The sequence below is a fragment of the Tubulanus polymorphus genome, chromosome 3 (assembly GCF_964204645.1).
Source record: "Tubulanus polymorphus chromosome 3, tnTubPoly1.2, whole genome shotgun sequence".
NCBI classification, from domain to species: Eukaryota; Metazoa; Nemertea; class Palaeonemertea; order Tubulaniformes; family Tubulanidae; genus Tubulanus; species Tubulanus polymorphus.
Window position 1 is genome coordinate 5,431,936 of NC_134027.1, and position 21,065 is coordinate 5,453,000.

General features: G+C 36.0%; 3 protein-coding genes and 1 long non-coding RNA gene across 4 annotated transcripts; 1 reads left to right on the forward strand and 3 right to left on the reverse strand.

Annotated features, from left to right (window-relative positions):
* Nucleotides 1-102: 102 nt before the first annotated feature.
* On the reverse strand, nt 103-2,909 carry LOC141900988 (1-acylglycerol-3-phosphate O-acyltransferase ABHD5-like). Its single transcript, XM_074788034.1, has 6 exons — nt 2,786-2,909; nt 2,379-2,482; nt 1,763-2,290; nt 1,567-1,678; nt 1,297-1,483; nt 103-557 (listed from the first exon to the last, which is right to left on the reverse strand). Exons 1-6 carry the CDS (start codon nt 2,800-2,802, stop codon nt 363-365), a joined length of 1,143 nt encoding a protein of 380 aa, XP_074644135.1. The 5' UTR covers nt 2,803-2,909; the 3' UTR covers nt 103-362.
* A 1,571-nt stretch (nt 2,910-4,480) lies between these two features.
* Nucleotides 4,481-5,752, forward strand: LOC141901010 (uncharacterized). Its single transcript, XR_012618803.1, has 3 exons — nt 4,481-4,596; nt 4,716-4,783; nt 5,555-5,752. It is a non-coding gene; the product is annotated as an uncharacterized LOC141901010 (long non-coding RNA).
* Nucleotides 5,753-6,592: 840 nt separating this feature from the next.
* LOC141901232 (uncharacterized) lies at nt 6,593-8,780 on the reverse strand. The gene is made up of 3 exons (XM_074788342.1): nt 8,567-8,780; nt 8,094-8,310; nt 6,593-6,837 (listed from the first exon to the last, which is right to left on the reverse strand). The coding sequence occupies exons 1-3, from the start codon at nt 8,735-8,737 to the stop codon at nt 6,593-6,595; spliced, it is 633 nt and encodes a 210-aa protein (XP_074644443.1). The 5' UTR covers nt 8,738-8,780.
* A 1,861-nt stretch (nt 8,781-10,641) lies between these two features.
* LOC141900968 (helicase ARIP4-like) lies at nt 10,642-17,291 on the reverse strand. The gene has a single exon (XM_074788006.1). It carries the CDS (start codon nt 17,106-17,108, stop codon nt 13,716-13,718), a length of 3,393 nt encoding a protein of 1,130 aa, XP_074644107.1. The 5' UTR covers nt 17,109-17,291; the 3' UTR covers nt 10,642-13,715.
* Between the last annotated feature and the right edge of the window lie 3,774 nt (nt 17,292-21,065).

The following is a 21,065-nucleotide window of genomic DNA, read 5'->3' on the forward strand; positions in this document are numbered from 1 at the left end:
TGGACAAAGGATGGAAAAATGCATTTCAACAATTTCACGCTTGGCTCCACTCATTTATTGATAGGAAGAAAATATATTCTACCATAGAATCATTTATTCTCTGTATAGTACAAACAACTTATAATAAATTTTTAAACACATCAAATTAGTTAAGATAGCATTTACATATCACAGCAAGTAAGAATATATAGTTTTTACACACTGGTCCAGTGACAAAGAGGTAGTGATTTGTAAATTCATTAAAATAATCATCTGAAATACGTATTAACTACAGTAATACAACATTTTCATAACTTATTAATAACATCATATAGATCAATCTTATATGAAGTTTTGACGAATGACTGGAAGTCGTGCATTCATTAATCCCCAGCTTTAAGATCATCAAAGGATTCAACAGTTTCATCTGATTTATTGTCATCTAATTCTCCATTATCAGATGATTTTGCGGTCGGTGCAGCTGTTACATGGTCAGCCGTGTCACAAATCTTCTTTACCAGAAGATTAAACATGTCTGATCTGTCAGCATATACGTGATGTCCAGCTCCGCGTATGACCTATTAGATGAATGGAAATTCACTTATCTAGTTATGCTGCTCAGAATTATATAAACCTCGTCTACACTAGCACTAGTCTCAACGTACCCGGGTTCAACGAAAACCCGCGTTCACAGCGTCTACACTTAACGCAGTTTCGGTAGTAAGAAGCAACATCTGTAGTTCAAGTTCAAGGTCAATTGTGGCGCCCGAACCCTGCATTGAACACGGGTTCACTGACTACACTAGCAAAAAATGCAGAGTTTTAACCCTTTCAGTGCGTCTACACCGCAGTGCGGTGTATAAATCAGTGATGGATTTTGCTAGTACACCGCACTGCGGTGTATTGATGTAATTAGTAATTAGTAATTATCTCTATTGAAAAATGGCAGCAAGTGTCAAACATAGTGAAATACTAGTAACTAACGATACACCGCACTGCGGTGTAGACGCACTATAGTGGTATTCCCATTGTTCAACACACAAGGGTGGAATTTTTTAGAATTTTCAAATTTTCTCCAGCACTATAAGGTATTAATTAGTCAGCACTGAAAGGGTTAAGCGAATGCGGGATCAATGCGGAGCGTACCCTTCTTTTTCAAGAAGAGTTTCTAAACCCAGGTTTTGCGGAAAACTCTGCATTTTGAACCAGTGTTTCATAACGCATAGACGCATAACCCCGGTACAAAATGCTAGTGTAGATGTAGCTATAGTATTAATATCATTGAAATTAGATTGAATAACACCAAAATTCTCATACCTGCACATCAACATAAGACTCATGTCTTAGATATTTCACGTGATAAGCTATCCCTGTATCCAACCATGATCTTGACCCATATATCATCGTTATTGGTATGCGTGCTGGAATATTTGTTATGCGATGAACCATCGGGTTTTTCGCCCATCCAAATGGAATTGACATGTGTTTGAATGCTGTTTCACCACTAAAAGACAAGACAACGAAACGATAGTTTATTTAGATGTTAATTTTACGCAGCAACAAGTTCCCACTAAGAACTGAGCTTACCTCGGATTTTGGGCATTACAATGATATATGTATTGAAAGATAACATTTTCAGGGAGAATAGAAGAAAATATTCGATTTAAATCCGGACGAAATCGTTGTACAAGTCCAGCACCTAGAAATTTAGAAACACTAATTGACTCGAAATTTACAATTAGGCCTACATGTATATGTATATCTGTATGCTACGGATACATACCCCAAGGACCAGCAGCTCTGAGCACCGATAGAGGATTGAATGGAGAGAGTAAGGCACCTATCATTCTAGCCCATATAGGTATTGGATATTCGCGTTCATGAATCTGAGGACGTTCAGGAAATCCCCATGGGTCTGCGAGAATCAAGTGTTTTACGTGCTGAGGGTAACTGATAGTATACGAACTAGCGAGAAAACCACCTAAACTATGTCCGAGTAGTATAAACTGCTCTAAACCCATTGTTTTACGCCATTCTTCAATCGATTCCACGAAAGTCGTTTCTGCTTCCATCGCATCTTTGCTAAATGAACATCGTGAGCTCTGTCCGAATCCTAACAGATCAAACGCATAAACGGGTCTCTTTTCAACTAAACTGTCAATATTTAGTGACCATAGACCAACTCCCCCACCCATACCATGGATGAGAACAATTGGTAACTTCTCTGATTGTTTCGGATTTGCCCATACTGTCCATATTTGTCTGTTATTGCTGATGTATACATATCTCGACTGTAAAACTGTTTTGATATCTGAAACATGAATGATGTGCATAAAAAAAACAAACAAATTATCAATTGCATCATTTATTTCGACATTCGCGCATTTATGGAAACTTACAACTAAAAATACTCTCTTCAACTTTGGCTAGAAATTCTTTAGACGTTGGTACCCATTGAAACCATCCACGACGGTAGGCAAGGATCTCTTCTCTACCTTCAACACTTGAGAATTGGATCAAAGACAGAATTAGTTATAGTTACCTGCCATCGTTGAGTGGTAAGCTTTTTATAATCGGATGGGCTTATACCAACTGATGCGGTTTGTGAAAATATCCGATCGTGAAACTAAACCAAAGTCAGATTACTGACTAAAACAGAATATCACTCATCGTTATCGAATTGTTATGAGATACTGGGCTGATACTGATGGTCTCAGTCAGTCGTCAAGATCAGACTAGTGCCAACTCCTTTGCTGCTTCTTGCTATTAGTTAGTATCTTTAATCAATTTACACAGAAGGACTTACCTCTCAATCTCTGACATGGTGATCGAAATTGTGTATGAAAAAAATTAATCCAAAATCGATTTGCTACGACAAAAAAATATGGTTATACGCGCGTGATCGTGGCGCACATTTTCTTTGACACCAGGAAACCCGGAAGTAATAGAAAAACAAAAAGGGAATTCCGTGACGTATAAACACTGCGGACCGGACTGTGGACACGGACTGTGGACCGGACATAATACTCGAGTGCGACGGATCCAGCGGGCCATTTGGCCAGTTCAGCGACGTGAAATCTATTGTATCCTTATAAATTAACTATTACCGTTACAACCTGAGAGTCCCCGAGACAGGAAAAATCACCGAAACTTCAAAAATATTACAGAAACACCTGAAAACATCTGACCATTTGATATATTTCGGTATGTGACTCGGTGGACACCAGATGCCCGACTGCCATTAACTTGGAGTTAGATAGATCCTTCATCAGTTCCTAGAAACAAATAAAGAATCAAACGTTTTCGATTGACTTCAATCATTGTGTGTGTTTTTTAAAATATAAAATGGTCTTTCCCCACTATATCAACTTAAAGAAATGTTGTCTCTAGACCGGGTGGATTGTAACATTGAACACAATTTTGGCATGGTAAAAGTGCATTTGCCAAAGTGTTCCAAATTTTCGCAGCTGGACAAGTATGACGTGAAAACCTACCTTTGAAATGTAATATGAGGTGTATATATTTTATATAAACCGCTCTGCGTTGAGAGCGGCATAAAATAATTATCATCTATTCTGAATAGACATTTATTTTTCATGTAGAATGAGACGATTATGTTTACCTATAACCACAGTATCGCTCGACATTGCCAGTTACATCTTTCACCGCATAACAAGACGTCCTAGGCCATACACACGGGTTTGGCTGACAAAGGCGTTCGTATTCTGACTGGTAGGTATCTGTATTTTGGGAAAAGATGTTGGTTAGATTCATAGATATTGTAGATTAGATTTAGATTCATATATATATATATATATATATATATATATATATATATATATATATATATATATATATATATATATATATATATATATATATATATATATATATATATATATATATATATATATATATATATATATATATATATATATATATATATATATATATATATATATATATATATATATATATATATATATATATATATATATATATATATATATATATATATATATATATATATATATATATATATATATATATATATATATATATAATTTATTATATTATATATATATATATATATATATATATATATATATATATATATATATATATATATATATATATATATATATATATATATATATATATATATATATATATATATATATATATATATATATATATATATATATATATATATATATTATATATATATATATATATATATATATATATATATATATATATATATATATATATATATATATATATATATATATATATATATATATATATATATATATATATATATATATATATATATATATATATATATATATATATATATATATATATATATATATATATATATATATATATATATATATATATATATTATATATATATATATATATATATATATATATATATATATATATATATATATATATATATATATATATATATATATATACTCTAAACAGAATATCGTGACACGTACCACAATGCAGAATATCACAACTCTTACGTAAAAACGCATGAAACATTGGATCATGTATCCAACATCCTGGATACGAAGCAGCTCGCATAGTATTTGGATACACGGTACAGCGATTTCCAAGTGAAACAAATTCGTTCTTTTGCGATTCGCTAAAAATACCAAGTAATTATATATAACTTATACAGAAAAACACGTAATTTTTTTATAATTTTCATTCTTCAAGTCTTCAGTCCTCACCTTACTAATGCTTCAAGCCGTAACCGATGGATACAGGGACTTCCACCTAAACGGGTAAATTGTTGTGGCCCGCTGTACACATACTTAAAATCATTTTCCGACGGTCCAATTTGATCCTTATTCATGCAGTTTTGACCGGCTACGATATAGAAAATGAATTGGTTTTAAGTTGGAAAAAGAACATCATCAGTTAAACAACTTCTGGTTGTGTAGCATCAAACTGCGAAGTGAAAAACTTGAAGAAAATAAGTTTTTAAAAACAGAGTAGGACCATGTAAAGATTCAGGATAGCATATACTGTTGGAGTGCTCTATAACTAAAACGCAAAATTCAAAATAGGAAAATATCTGTTTAAAACTATTCAATTACCTATTGGTATAGGCGATCCACACACTGGTAAGTCACAATAGTCCCAAACAAATGCCGAGTCAGTTACATAACACCAGGGCCCAAAACGCATCGGATCACTGTAGTTTGACACATGTGACGGGTGATAATCTTGGACTTTTCCTGGATTGCGGCAATAGTTTTTTGCTTTCACTGCATTACCGTCGGGAAAGTTCTCAAAAATCACATCAGGATGCGATGACCACAAATCGCATGTTTTACCGTTGATAGTTGTAGAAAGAGTACCATCGTACTCGCCACCTTCTTGGGTAAATCTGCACTCTACGAGAAAGAGTAGATTTGAAAAAAGAGAGAAAACGTATGGAATATGAAAGTGTAATCCAAAACATTTTTAGCATAGATTTTCTAAATGAGTCCAAATCATTATTTTCGTAGGACAAAAGAATAGATCATACATCAATTGTAATTTTTATTTAGTTACGAAAGCACAAAACAAAGCAACGATTACCTTCTGAAGAGGAATTTCGTCGAAGAAGGCTGAACACGAGGAAAATCGGATACAAATATTTTAACATGGTGCCTGTAGAACGGATTTATTCTCTCGAGGGGCTGAAACTGGAGGGATTATTTGCTCAATGTCGATATTTCAAATATATTTGGGAACAAGAAAATCAACCAGAGACCTACCTCGCTGGATTCCGATGACAATGATGGAATTGGGGTGTTGCAGCTACTAATAAAAAATTCACAGCTGTTTCGCCGCTTCAATTTCATATTGATTCATGATTCGATTAGAAATCGCCGAAAACTAATAAAGACATATTTGCACGAATTCGTTTTTATTATCTATGGAGTGCTCCTGACATGCTGGTCTCAAAATATATATTGCTTGTAGAACTGGATTTATTCTCTCGAGGGGCTGAAACTGGAGGGATTATTTGCTCAATGTCGATATTTCAAATATATTTTGGAACAAGAAAATCAATCAGAGACATACCTCGCTGGATTCCGATGGCAATGATGGAATTGGGGTGTTGCAGCTACTAATAAAACATTCACAACTGTTTCGCCGCTTCAATTTGCACGAATTCGTTTTATTATCTATGGAGTGCTCCTGACATGCTGATCTCAAAATATATATTTAGATCTTAATGATTATACTTATCCAGTATTGCTGAATGAAGCGTCATCAGTATAATCAAATTCGTGTTTCTGTGTTATAAAAGTACATTGGTGGAAACTGAATGTAATATTTTTTTCATTGTGACCCGATTCCGCCATTTGACTGTAAACCCGACGTTTTCCCAGCGAACCGATTTTCGATGCAAGCGTTTTGAAGGATTGAAAAACTTCGTCTGAACCGATACGAAAAACAAGATCAAAATTTGTATGTCCAGCTAGAAATATATTTATTCATGTTAATAAAAATATAATAATACTGTGATAATCATTATTATTGTTAATTTGTACACCACTGTGCATTCCTTCATTTACTTCTAAACATACGTTAACTTTTTAAGAATAGGCCGGACACTTGCTAGCAGCTGTTTGGGAGGCTTGTCCACCTGCTATATTTGAAAGTTTCATGAGGAATGGATTGGGGTCGTACCATATATCAAGGGTCTGAATTTTAAGGTCGTCGTTGACGGTAGCGACGCACATGCCGTATAATTCAATAGTTTCTCCAGTTGGCTGGTGCTCTCTATACGGGCCGGTCCACTCAGCCCAGTGCCTCCATTTGAATGCAACTTTCGGTGGCCCTGCAAATATAAAATACACGATCAACCTGGGCCCGATTTTGTCACAATGTTTTATAGTTACTAATACAATCAATTCGTATCATTGATACGTATGTGGATTTTCTTTGGAGTTAATGGGAAGAATTGCGAATAGAATTATTTGAAACTAAGAAAAGAAGATATATAGAATGTATCATTTAATAATATTATAGATTGTATCATCTAATAATATAGAGTGTATCATTTAATAATAATTTATAGGCAGTACTGTTCCGTAAGACGGAGACATGACCTGATCAATCAAAGCCCTGTGAGCTGGTCATATGGTCAGTACTGATAATAATGAGACACACGCTCTCTCTCTTTTCCTGCTCAAGCAAGCCGTGGTCACTTGAGTTTCGCAATAAAGTAGCATTTCTTTACTAATAGCAGTAGATTTATTTGTGAGCTAGGACTCTGTATCATACCCCTGAGGCATTTTGTATACAATTTTATTTTGTTTTTACGGAACTAATAGAAACAGAATCCACCGGATATTCAGTTAATAAATGCATAAATCGAAAAATGATGAATAAATCCTTTTTAGGATGTAAAAATGTTGAGGATTTATTGGACTAGCCTGACAGTTTTTGCAACATTTAAACCGTGTGAATCTCTAGTTTTTATTTATGCAACGATCATTTCTCAAATTTGCAACAATGCGACATGAGACTGGGTAAACCCGGAATGACAATACACGCGCTGCAGTTAAAGAGCCATAGAATAAAAACTAGGCAAGATATCTTAAGATTTAAAAGTTCACTTGAAAGGGGGCGTTTATGCGCGCAGTTCTTGAAATGTTTGGATTTTTTAGAAAGTTATTTCTGAAAATGATGAACTTCAAATTTCAGTACCCTGGATTTTTATGCGCGCAGCAAAAACTGACCACCGATTTTTATATCGCTCTCATGTCGCATTGTTGCAAATTTGAAAAATGATCTTTGCATAAATAAAAACTAGAGATGCACACGGTTTAAATGTTGCTAAAACTGTCAAAATCCATCCAGGGACAGATGAGATATGATAAAACACGCATCACAAATAGTTCCTAAAAAGGAGAAAATAATGACCCAACAATACAGGACAAAAGTACCCTAACAAAACGGCTAGCAACTGTAAAATGGTTTATTCTTATTACTATAAAACCTACAAATTGGTTCACTTATAAACATGTAGAAAAATAAAATATGTCCTGCAGTAGTTTCTTCTCAACGACATTGGATATGATTGGTGATTACCTGAATATAACTCGAGTACTTCCCAAGCAAACCCTGTCGGGAATGCCGTTTTAAAAACACTATGAGATGATTCATTCGTTTCTTTGCTCACGTCGTAGATTGGAGAATCGTACATCATCATGTTATAATTGCCCATGCGGATATTGTCCTGGATCGTGAAGCTTCGGATACCATTGACGTTGAATGTATAATTAGTTTTATCAATCGTACCCCAATCCTAAAATAGAAGAAAATCACTTCACACAACGAACATTAAAATAAGTGACTGATTCTAATGCTAATCGTAATCAACCGATAATTAATTCATATCAATTAAGATTAAAACAATTGTAAATCCAACCTTCACGTAACGAAAAAAATTTTTTACCTAAAATCAAATATCTATTATTTCGTTATTCTATTACAGTATCGACAATTCGCAATTTCATTGGAAAACACCGAACTGCTTTTGTTAAATCATCTACGCACATTACCTTCTCATCGATTTTATGTGTACTTTCCATTTCCCATGTTTTTACTAAGTTCTCGACCAATTTTTCAAGTGATCCTTCCGCGTGGTTTGTCGTTTTCCCTTTCATATACAAAGCGTTAGCCGCGTCATAATTTGGTTTTTTTGTCTTCCATGAGATATTCGGATCGTCCATGTAGGAGCGAGTAGGTATTTGGGATTTTTCTTGAGACGATGCCATAATGCTGAAATTTTAATAGAATAGCAGGTGGGTGCGCAATGGGAAATCAGATGGAAAACTGGTCATATATGAATTGAATTCTGGCCAATCACCGAACAGTAAGACTCAGATTACGTTTTGACTTTTCCTCGAAGCGAATTCTGCCTACCACGAAGAGGCACAAAGATAGTACGGTAGTCTTAAAGGTCTGACTTGTTACACTATTCACCTAGGTCCTGGAGAGTTCTATTGAAGTTCAAGTGAATAATGATCGACAGTCCGCGGTGAATTAAGTCTTCGTTGATTTATTTTCACAAGAATTAAACGATTAACAGCAATAAGAATCACTTGTGCATCGCATAAGAAGGGTCTCTCATATAGGGAGCTTTTTGAGCCTGTGCTGAGAGGAACAATCATTCTTTTAAAAGGTTTATGTAAATAAAGAACCCAAGTGTCCATTCAGTCATTTAATCTCAGCAAACATAAAACCAAAAGAAATATTCACAGGTGTGAGGAATATAATATATATATGATATTTGAAATAGTTCTAATATTTAATTGCCTTTTAAGACTTTCAGCGTGATAACAAAAGATCTAATTTACTGACCAGGTGCTATGTTGTCATTGATAATACGGGACCGGTGATAGCAATGAGTATTATGTACCAATCTCAAAACACCCAATGGGAAATATCTTAATAATCACGAACTGAGTAAAATAAGTCGACTATATTGAAATTCATAACGCATGAAATATCATAAAGAGAATAGATTTTTCTATAAGAGTTACTCCTAAAGATAAGCCTAAGTGATATTTCATTGTAAAAGGCTAATGCTAACCTCGAGTAAAAAAAAACAAGCAAAACAACTTACTTATTTTTCCTTTCCCGATGGGCACCTTAAATGCCAGCAAGCCTACTAAATACATGTAATGTAGTCGAGAACTTACGGAAGCCCCTAGGTGACATATGAATTTTTAAGAAATTTTAATTCTTAATAAGTCGAATTTCGAGATAATAAGTCGAATTTCGTGTTAATTAAGTCGAATTTCGACTTAATAAGTCGAAATTCGACATGAAAATAAAACTCGAAATTCGACTTAATTAACACGAAATTCGACTTATTATCTCGAAATTCGACTTAATAAGTCGAATTTCGACATAATAAGTCGAATTTCGACATAAGTCGAATCTCGTGTTAATTAAGTCGAATTTCGACTTAATAAGTCGAAATTCGTAAGAACTGGATATTTGTATAGCCTATAAAACGTATAGCCTTAGATAATGGTTTTATGCATATATCAATTTTTTAGATTTATTATGCATATATCATATTGTAGGTCAGAGTCATGAAGTTGTGTGTAACTGGTGGGAAAAGGTATAGTGTGGCTTTTAGGCTTTAAATTATCCGTTGAATACTTTTAAAAGTGCCGATTTTGACACACAATGACCTTCTTAATTCTGCTTGTGCCGTGAGAGGGAACACGTACACTCGCTTAATTCGCATGGGTTTTATTCAGATTTTCACTTATTTCGGACTACAATTCCAGTCCACACTAGTTTATTTCCACTCGGACGAGAGCGCATAATTCGGGCAAACGTTTCCAGTCCCAGGTGATCCGAATTAAGCGAGTTCTAGTGTACAACCAAATATCAAGACAACCCATCGACAAAATGAACGCTAAAGGATCTCTTAACAACGAAGTCCTAAATGGGCAAAAACCTTCGGGAAGATTTAAGATCAATTCGATGGTTCACTTGCAGCAATTTCCGTATCACGTACGATAGAATAACGGGAAGCTGAAAGCTTTATATCCACATTAACAAAATAACACAAACTTCAAATATACATGTATAAATTCAAAACTTTATTTGTCTTGTAAACACTTTTAAGGTTTTTTCCTGCTACGTACAACACATTTCATAATGGTTCGTCAAGGACAAAAATACATACATAACCGATTTCATTATATTCAAACGGTTCACGAGTAGAAAAGTTGTATTTCAATCGCGCTGTAATAATTAATTCAAGAATCCAAAATACTACTTAATACCCATGAACGCTATACATACATTACACGATATGAAGGGAATTCCAGGAGTTTTGATTCATAAAGCATAAATAATTGGAAGTAATTCAAATCAAATGCACTCATATTTATCCATAACCCACCTTGACCTCATGTCAAATTTCCAAAGTTTTCAAATTGCGAACTTATTGAAGTGGGACGATACAACCAAACTACCTCAAAATACTAGATGAAATCAGCGTGAATACGGTAAGTATTACAGACCAATCACATTGTATTCATTATTCATTGTTTATTCGAACAAAATGGAAAAAAGGGTTTCGTCAATTTTACGGCATATTAAAACATCAATATATGGGGAATTATGTTTTTGAAGACAGTGCGCCTTAATTTCCCTGAGCCCTCATAGCCATATAAAAAACACCGAAAAAATACTAGTAGTAATTAGGGGCTAGTTGTGCAGTCAAGACTCACATATTTTAGATAATGGCTGTGAAACTGGGCCTCGGTATAACTCGGACCAGGCAAGCCTTTAGCCTAGAATTCGTTGTTACCTTTCCCCTGACTTGGCATTCTTCATTTGTTCCTAACGATAACACGTACTGATGATATATGTATATACAGATTACATTAGCATTTAAACAATATTATTAATAAGTACACAAACAACAATGACCACAACGATTTCCATAAATGAATGTACATGTACATGTATTAATTGTTGTCATCACACAAATACAATTTCGCGCACTAACAGTCTCTGATAACGGTGAGACCATCGACTCCATTTTAGCCAGTTTAGGAGTCCGTTTTAGAGTCCATGGCAAGACTGAGTCTGGGTCCGAAAACAATCATACGTATCATTACACAAAGCCAGAGAGGCATTAACGGTCACAATGGCTTCAAAAAGAATCGAAACAGGAAACAGATTTTCTAACTCGCGCCTATAAATATACAACAGTTCAGACACTGAATGCATAACTAAATTGTTTTTTTAACAAATAATGATTAAATCAGGCCCTCAGAAGCAAGTTGTCATTTAGAGCATGGTCTTTTAAGCGAAACACATTAGAATTTGTAGTTTTTTTCTCATAAATCAAGTGATACAAAAAATCATAACGCAGGTGACTGTAAAAATCCTTGACAACAATATTGCCACCATCTTCCAAAACCCTCAATATGAGAGTTTCTGCTGGTGTCAGCATTTTTACAGTTTAGAGCCTTCTATTACACGTATCGCCCCAATCGATATGAATGTTTTAAGTTAGATAAAAACAAATTAGATAGACCTACATCTCTGCTTTTGATGAGGCTATAGAAATGAATATTTCCAAAAGCCCTTGATTGGTAGTGATCCCAATTTTACCTGGTCCCGGCAAGATTACAAAATGAGACCAAAAGTCATACATTCATAAACCATTAAAAACTTTAAAAATCAAAAATTATTTGTAATTTTCTGAGGTACTTACAATAAAAACTGAACCCCGTGAAGCTTAGTGATGATATTTCAGCTCTTCAAGAAGGGGTTAGTTTAAACTCGAAATCATAGGCATCGGAATAGGGGCAGATTTAAAAAAAACAGGGTTTACCAAATCCAGTTAAGTCAGAGGCTAGGGATGTTTCTGTTCTAACAGAAAAATTCATAATAGCATTTAATGGCAACAATATTACATATTCGTATGCAGTAATATTCAGATTAAATTTGACATATTTCTCAATATGGTAATTATGTAGCTTGATTTTCAAAATATTCACCAAGCACCGAGAACGTACTCACTGGTAGTCTGTCACAGTATTGGTTGGTAGTTACAAAAACATTCATTTACAGAAACATCTTTGGACATGAGGTGAAAATTATTAGATATTTTTGGACTTTATTCTGACCTCAAAGAGAATCAATTTTGATTAAAATTTTGACGATTTTATTTCGAGATATCATGTCAGAATTCCAAAAATGTTTTTTTATCTCATGTCCCCAGGACGCTTCTGTAGCTTACAACTGTTACAAAATAATATACAGCAAAGTTGTTCATCTATCGAGACCGTCCTTATATAAATGGACATCGCTCAGAGGTTATATCTGAGAACCACATTATCAAAATTTTTTGGGGCCCTTCAGTTCCAACAACTAAATCAAAAACAAACCCTCCCACATTCCTTATGCATCAGGCCTAAAATCTTGAACATATAAAAGCTGTTACTTGTTTTTAACTAAGCAATAGCAGAATGTAGGGATATACAAGTGTAATTTGATAAAATATTGCATGTTGATTCCTTATCTAAAATGTGTTCACACGCCTGTTAGTTGGAGTATATTCCACAAATCCATGATAGATGAAAGTTAAAAACTGGGGCGAAATTTCGAGAATTTCTCAACTCAGTGGATATGGACATATATTCATCAAACAATAGCCTGTGATGTGAACTATGGACGATTCTACAAAACACATCCATTAGGATTCATGTAGGGTTCTTGTACACCTTAATTATTACATGTCTTAATAAATAGCTAGCTAAAGAGTTAAATAATATTTACATACACTATACATATACACATTAATATCAATTCCAAGATTCCTATATTAGTAATGAAGATAAAACGATTTATAGCCACACATTTCATAGCTCACATTGTTAAACATGATTGAACTTCATGAACTATCTATTCTAATTTGAATAAATGGTTGAAGTATAAATGATTCTGTAGGGTTGAAGTTAACACTGGGAAGTGCGATTTAAGTCCTGAGTATACATTACATTTAATTCCCGGTACATAAGTCAATATGATATGTGAAAATACATGTATTTCCTTCATACTCACAGTTTACCTTTAGATCTTCAATATCAACTTCAAAAATGCTTATAACCGTATCAGCAAAAGCATTTAGTATCAATAATCATTTTAAATGATGTACACGACTAGTTACTACTGACATTGGTCAAGTAATGCTTTATTTGAACGCACTGCAAAAATGCGCCCCTCTGCAGTTCGAATGTATACACCTTTTTGAGTTTTAATCACCATAATCTGTTGTCCAGCTGGGATTCTAGATGGAGTCCCGCTGTCTGTACTCGTGTTTGTACCAGGCATAACAATGTCAGTGGTCGTTACGACTTGGTGAACGGACACACCAGAGTTCTGTAATTGCTGCGATGCGAGGAATGGAGGACGAACTTTCTGATGCGGCTGCATTGGAATCGGAGTCGGTAATGTTGGATGTAAAAGAGGTGCATCATATGGTCTACGGTTTGCTATCATAGGATTCGGTCTCATTGTAGCAGAATGTCCCGCTGCAGTAGGATAATAGGCCGCGTACGATGGCCTCTGGTATGTTAAATTGCGTTTCTTTTCACGCTCATATCTTTGCCGAGCTAAACGTTTCTCAGCTTTGGTCAGTTTACATTCTTTCTGATCGAGCAGTAACGATTCATGGTTAAACGGAGCTTTCGTTAACCATCCTATCACCGAAAATAGAACGCGAGATAGTACTTCATCTTCAATGACGGGCAAATCAGCTAGATCAACTGAAGGCATGTCTTTGTCTTCGTATTCAAGTAACGAATCAACCTGACGACGACTGAAGTTATTATTTGGATTCATTTCGTCGACAACGCGGTCGGCGACAGTTTGCTTCGAAACCTGACGCTGATATATTTTATTCTCCAGCGTATTATCGGTGACAAGACGATAAATGTGGCACGGTTTCGTTTGTCCGTAACGATAAATTCTACACACAGCCTGAGCGTCATGACACGGATTCCACGACGCATCCATAATAATAACCCGATTAGCACCGATCAAATTTATACCGAGGCAGCCCGCCTTCGTAGACAGTAAGAATAAATGCAAGTCAGTACTTTCTGGATTATTAAACATATTAATCAGTTTTTCTCTATCAATTCCCGATGTGCTACCATCTAATCGAAAGTAATGTTTGTTCCTGACCCAGTTCTCCACGCAACCCGGCACAGGTACACGAGTCTTTCCGAGGTATTCTTCGATTAAATTCAAAGTCATTAAACTTTGGCTGAATATAAGTAGTTTATCACCGAAGGCAAGAATTTCACGAATCATTTCGAACAAAATAACAAATTTTCCGCTATTTTGAAGATTTCCGGGAATATAGTCTTTCAACAGTTCTGTGGCCCAGTCGTAAGTTATCACAGTATCTCGTTTACTATTGCTCTCATCCGGCAACATCTTTGAATCTGCTGCCTCCACAGCGAGATCAGTTGCATTCTTTGGCGTTTGTTTGTTTTTAGTTTTTGTTTGTTTCTTTGATTTTTTGCCCGCATCGTTGTCAGGATCACCGATATCGAGGTCATTTTCGACATCTGTTCCTTTTCGTTGGTTGAAGAACTTATAGATAACATCGGGATGGTTCCAAATCTTGCAGCACACCGAGAATGCTTTCAGAGGATTCATTGAAGCCCAACTTTCCAATTCTAACGTTAAGATGTTCATGAATTCTTTGTACAACGCTCTTTGTATATCAGACATCCGGACTATAATCACACATTCGTGTTTTACAGGTAGGGTGTACTTTAATACGGCATGTCCGCGTCTCTGAACGAATCCTTCCAATAAACTGTGTAAAACATGAGCACGTTCCCGCATTACTTTCAAATCTTGCTGCGTGCTGTCTACGCATTGCGCATTCATTATCGGACGCTCGAACATATTACTAAATTCCAGCTTTGTTCCGAGAAAGTTTGGACGAACGAAATCAACCATGCACCAGTATTCGACTAAGTTATTTTGTAGCGGGTATCCAGTCAACACCACTCGACGTTTGGTGTGAATTTCTTTGAGAGCTTTTGATATTCCAGCTCCACTGTTCTTTATACGATGGCCTTCATCGCAAATAACGAGATCGGGTCCAGGAGATAACAAGGCAACTTGCATATCAATAGCGAGCTCCTTATTTCGATCTTCTTCTTCGAGATCAATGACAATTGGACCGGCATTTTTCTTTGGTTTACGAGGTTTCTGAGGTTTTCGTGTGGCTAAAAGTCTATACATTTCATAACCCATCAACAGTACACCACCTTGACGTTGCCATTTATCGACTACAACAGCCCTGGCTTCCATGTTTTTCTGATTATCATTGATGGTATGAAGTTCGAAGTTTCGAGGACGCACATCATTTGTTTGGTCACCGGTTGCACTATTAGTTGGCAACCAAACATTAAATTCATGTATCCAGTTTTGCAGTGTATTTATGGGGACAATGCAGAGTACCGATTTTGCCGAGGTATGACGCAGAAACACATCGATAAACGATATAACCTGAATTGTTTTTCCCAATCCCATACTATGCGCTAAAATGCAACCGAATCCGCGACTAGTCTTAAAACGAGATAACGACTCGACGAGATTGTCATATAAAAATCGAACGCCACCAATTTGATGAGGTTTCACCGCTCTCGATAATTGAGGCGGCAAGAATATATCCGGTTCATCTTCCGGATGACCAACATTGACTAACACTAAACCCGATTCATCAGGTCGGTTTTGCGTGTCATCCACATGTAGCCCACTATTCTCCGTATCATCGTTATCATCATCTTCATCCTCAGCAACATCGCTCAGAGGAACAACATCTTCATCATCGCTTGAAATATTAATGACATCAGGCTTCTTTTCAAATTTATGATGTTTTATCTGTAAATCTTTGGGTTTAACATCTATTTCCTCATCTGAACTTTCAAGCAATGCCTTTAAACATTGATTGTTCATTAGTTTTTTCTGTTGCTCCTGCAGACGTTTCTTTCGCTCAATTTCTTCTTGCTGGGCAGTTTTCGTTTCTTCTTCTAAATCATTTTCCTTGATGATTTTTCTGATATTCCTTCTTTCAAATTTATTTTTGCGACTCGTTTCATCGCTGTCTTTTTTCACTCTTTTCTTACGTTTTTCAGTTTTTGACTTTTTACCAGATTTTTCAGTATCTTGTTTACGTTTCCGTTTCTTTGTTTTTACCGGACTTGGCTTTTTTGAATCCGTCTTTGATACAGTTTCACTCAAAACAGAAGGAATGGTGGATGCATTTAGTTCATTTTCACTTTTGACTTTTACAGATTCTGTCAGATCTGAATCATCAGGATTGTAGGACTTATTACTAGCCACACTGTCAAAATCATCAGTACACTCAGTTTTAATGGTAATTCCACTTTTGGAACCATCTTCACCCATTTCTTCATTATCTTTATTGCCACCATTCACCGAAGAAGTTTCATCTTCTTCATCAGCACTTGATTCTGAACTTCCAGAGCTTTCATCTTCACTGCCATCATCGCTGCTTTCTCCAGAAGATGACATTTCATGCTCTTTTCGCGATCGTTTTAGCAACCCAGATCCATTAGTCGACACTGAACACCCTATAGATGATGGCGTTGTTCTACCGGATTCAGTTCCAGCTTGAGATTTGTCACTGGCCGCACTACAGTCATTAGATAAAGACAATTGTGTATCAACTTCTTTTCCAATCAATGATGCTTCAGCAGATTTATTTTCAGTCGATTCTGCAATTTTTTCAGGATTCTTTTCATCGACAGTGTTTTTGGCACCCATAGGAACTTCAGTGGAATCACTGGCAACAGGAATTGATACAGTATTTTCTTTACCATGTTTTTCTATTTCAGATACAGCTACTGTTATGCTGTCTGTTGATGGTACGGTGCAAGCATTGGTAAATGATATAGGAGCTGATGTTGGAGTTGATATTTTATTAATTCCAGTTGATGCCGATGAGGTAATCATGCTTTCCAATGATGTCGCCGGTGCTGTACTTTGATTTCCTGTCGACCAACTAGAGGTTTGATCAGATTTATAGTTGTTGGAAGTATTATTGCCCAATAATGCATCAATCGCATGATTGAAGTCATTAGATGAGTTAATATTACTAACTTTACTCTGACTGGGCTGTTGTTGTGGATATGTTGGATAACCAAGAGGCCAAGCCGACAGTCTATCAGACAAGTTTTCCTTCGAAGTTTGATTTGATAGAGAACCATTTGATGACATCATATTATCAGTTCCCGTGAATCCCATTGTATTCATTGGTGGTTGAATCTGTGGCATGGGGTAGCCCATCGACCAGAAGGAAGAGTCATTGGACATTGTGTCTTTTAAACCATTATTTGAGAAGGACATTCCATTACTGGAGGTATTGCAGTTAAAGTTGTCTCTTCCCAAGAGTGACATCATCGAATGTTCGTTTTGGGAACTAGAACCGCTCATTGACCAAGCCGACGGCTGGTGGAACATATCGTTACTTTTAGCAGCAGTACCTGTCACCGACTGTCCCATATTTCCATAATAGTTACTCCTTCCAGTATATGGCAACATATTGGGGTCGTTCATAGCGGGTGGGCCACCATATGACCAAGGCATTGGATCGCCCAACTTTTCATTTTTAGATTTATCATTTACTAATGCATCAAAACTGTAGCTGTTATAATTTCCATATGATGGCAATGCATAATTTTTCCCTTGATGTTGTGGTGTATTTGGCAGCTGGTTACTACTTGGAAAACCCATTGACCAGGGAGGCTGATTCCCCATATGAGATTTGGTATTACTGTAGGAAGTTCCACCTGGTTGACTGGTATCACCAAATGAAAACATGGCCAATTCTTGTCCCATCAACGACATATCCGAATGACACATCGACGACCATGGTGGCAATCCTCTGGAAGATTTATTTTCGCTGGTCTGGTGGTTACTCGCGTTGTAGGGCATGGACAAACCACTGCTATTATTGAAGTGCCAATTATCCATTCTCGCTAATCATCTAGATGTTTTCAAGACTAATCTGATACCTGAAATTATAACGGACATGAATTTATTAGAAATGTCAACACAACAATGCATTATATTTGATAGATATTGATTTGACTATACACACTACTTACTTTCATTTCATTACATTTTTATCCTCTTTAAAATGATGCTCTTCAACGCAATGGTGGTAAATTTATGAATGGTTCTTTGCTCAAAATCAGAACTCTACAAAAAAAAAGTTTAAAGAATGATTAATGCACGACATACTGCTGAAGTTGAGGAAATGAGGTAATTAACTGATTACTGAAGAAATGAATACCATGGAAAGTACAGAAACTATAACATCACAGCGCAAACAACTAATGATAACCAAGTTCTCAATGAATATCCATGGTATAACGCACAACAATATGAACACTCCTTACATATAAGTCCCTCTTAATAAATATCATGTATCAAGTTACTAAGATATAGGCATCTACTGGCCCGATTTTAAGCCACTCGAATCATGCATCCTACACATGGACTTGTCGCAATATGCCGATTTCATAGAAAATGGGGAGGTGTGCCATCTCTAGGATGAGTGTACATCTCTACAGTGGTTCTTAAAGAAAACTCCAGAACCTTACGTAGCCGATACATTTTATAATAGGTGTATGTAAGGATACATAAATGGTAGAGCTATTGTGATATTTGGATCCAAGTTGTAAGATAAGCATCTTCTACCCTAGTGATGCTGCCCTATTTCTAATGTGAAATAATACAGTAACCAGTTTAAGCCCTAAGGAAAACCCTACTAAATTGGTTGAATCAAATTAGAGAAGAATTGAATCGATTTAATTAATCAATCATGTCATCTTGTCCTTGTTAGGGAATCGTAACTGATCAGCATTAACATTACATGATACATAAGAGGTAATTCACAATATCAAACAAGTGACTTAATTATTAGAACACTTATTAGTCGCGTTGTTATGTAATGTGGGAACCAACAACGAAGACGGACGAAAGTCCGAAACACAGACTATAACAATCAGAGATCATTGCTCAAATTCACGAGATAATTCAACATTTCTGTCATACGAAAATAGTTTATCAGTCGGATTTGAAATTATTACCATTTAATCAGAAATCAGTTTGTGGGAATTGGTGCATATTGAGAATATATTGTAGATTTTCTTCTAGAATAATGCACAATTTCATTATCATAGAGTATCGTAAATTAGCGACCTCTATTCCCCTAATCGCTGGCTGCCGGCATCGGCATCCGACTCGGACTGTCATGCGGACTTTCAATTCAATTCAATAGTCACTTTATTCATACCGTTTGCCGGTACTGCAAGCACGGCATCAGAATCACATACACATCGATTAAGTTGACAAATGTTTCACATGATAATGAGAAAAAAAGAACAGTTCTAAAATTGTGCCCGCGCAGTTAACCTGTCTTCAAGGCGTTCTACTTGAAGTAAGACAACTAGTGGAGAATAGCAGGGCCGCTGAGCACTGAGTAGTCACACCGGCCGCAAGGTACGATTATTTTCATGACAATTGCACAGGTAACTCTATCTATTGAAATATCAATAGATACAAGAAGTGACGTTTGCTTCTCTGATCTCTTTCACGTTTGCCGTCAGTTGCGTCATGACTCAACTGGATTCTTCGATATCATATGCGTCTCTAGTTTGATAGTTTTCATATTTTCGATCGAGTCAATGCTCAACTGTCATTTCAATTCAAATAGCGAAAAGATGAATGGCACGACGTGAGCTTTAAATGCGCGCATGATTGTAAAGCGCCTCGAATTACCATGAAATATCTTAAATGTTGCAGATCAACTCTTGTCGATTTTTCAGTCAAACGAATTCGTGACGTAGCCTAATATCGAAGTTCATTCTGAAAGCCCCTTAAATAAGGCTGGAAAGTAGCATTTGATCTCCCATTGATGCAAATAATGCGCAAACATGTTTGCGGCAATTTCTCGGAATTGTCTGGCTGTGAGTTCGCGTGTCTTCTAGAGGAATGACTAAATCTAGCTTGGTCAGTGACGTAGTGTCTCTTGCAAATGATATGTATGACCACGGGGATATCTTCTCAAGTAGAAGTGATAGTCTATGATGAGAAATTATTGACTATGCTGACTCTGTTGACGGACTGTGAATATGAAAAACGGCACTGATTCAAAAAGAAATATCGATGCAAAATAACATGATTATATGCCATGAAGTGGGATTTATGAACGCCGGGTTTCAACATAAGATACACGGTGGCAAGTAGCAAATGTTACAGGAATTGGTAATTTGTTTGATATCGGTATAGCACGCGAATAATCCACGCCACCATGGCTCGGAGCATCTTTCCTAATAGAAAGGGCAAATAGTATCATCCGTTCGGCACGAGGATGTTAGTTTGAAACCGAGATAACAACGGCAATTATCGTAACCCCAAGAATAGACTTAACCCGCGGAGGCTGTACACATTCCCTAATTTTTA

Bases quoted from the DNA above. Each gene is read 5' to 3' on its own strand.
- LOC141900968 (XM_074788006.1), bottom strand. From the start codon at position 17,108: ATGTCATCTTCTGGAGAAAGCAGCGATGATGGCAGTGAAGATGAAAGC.
- LOC141901232 (XM_074788342.1), bottom strand. From the start codon at position 8,737: ATGGACGATCCGAATATCTCATGGAAGACAAAAAAACCAAATTATGAC. The intron at 8,311-8,566 runs GTAATGTGCGTA...CTTCTATTTTAG, and splicing joins CACATAAAATCGATGAGAAG to GATTGGGGTACGATTGATAA. The intron at 6,838-8,093 runs GTAATCACCAAT...TTATATTTGCAG, and splicing joins AGTACTCGAGTTATATTCAG to GGCCACCGAAAGTTGCATTC.
- LOC141900988 (XM_074788034.1), bottom strand. The intron at 2,291-2,378 runs GTAAGTTTCCAT...TTCATGTTTCAG, and splicing joins TGAAGAGAGTATTTTTAGTT to ATATCAAAACAGTTTTACAG. The intron at 1,679-1,762 runs GTATGTATCCGT...CTAAATTTCTAG, and splicing joins CAGAGCTGCTGGTCCTTGGG to GTGCTGGACTTGTACAACGA.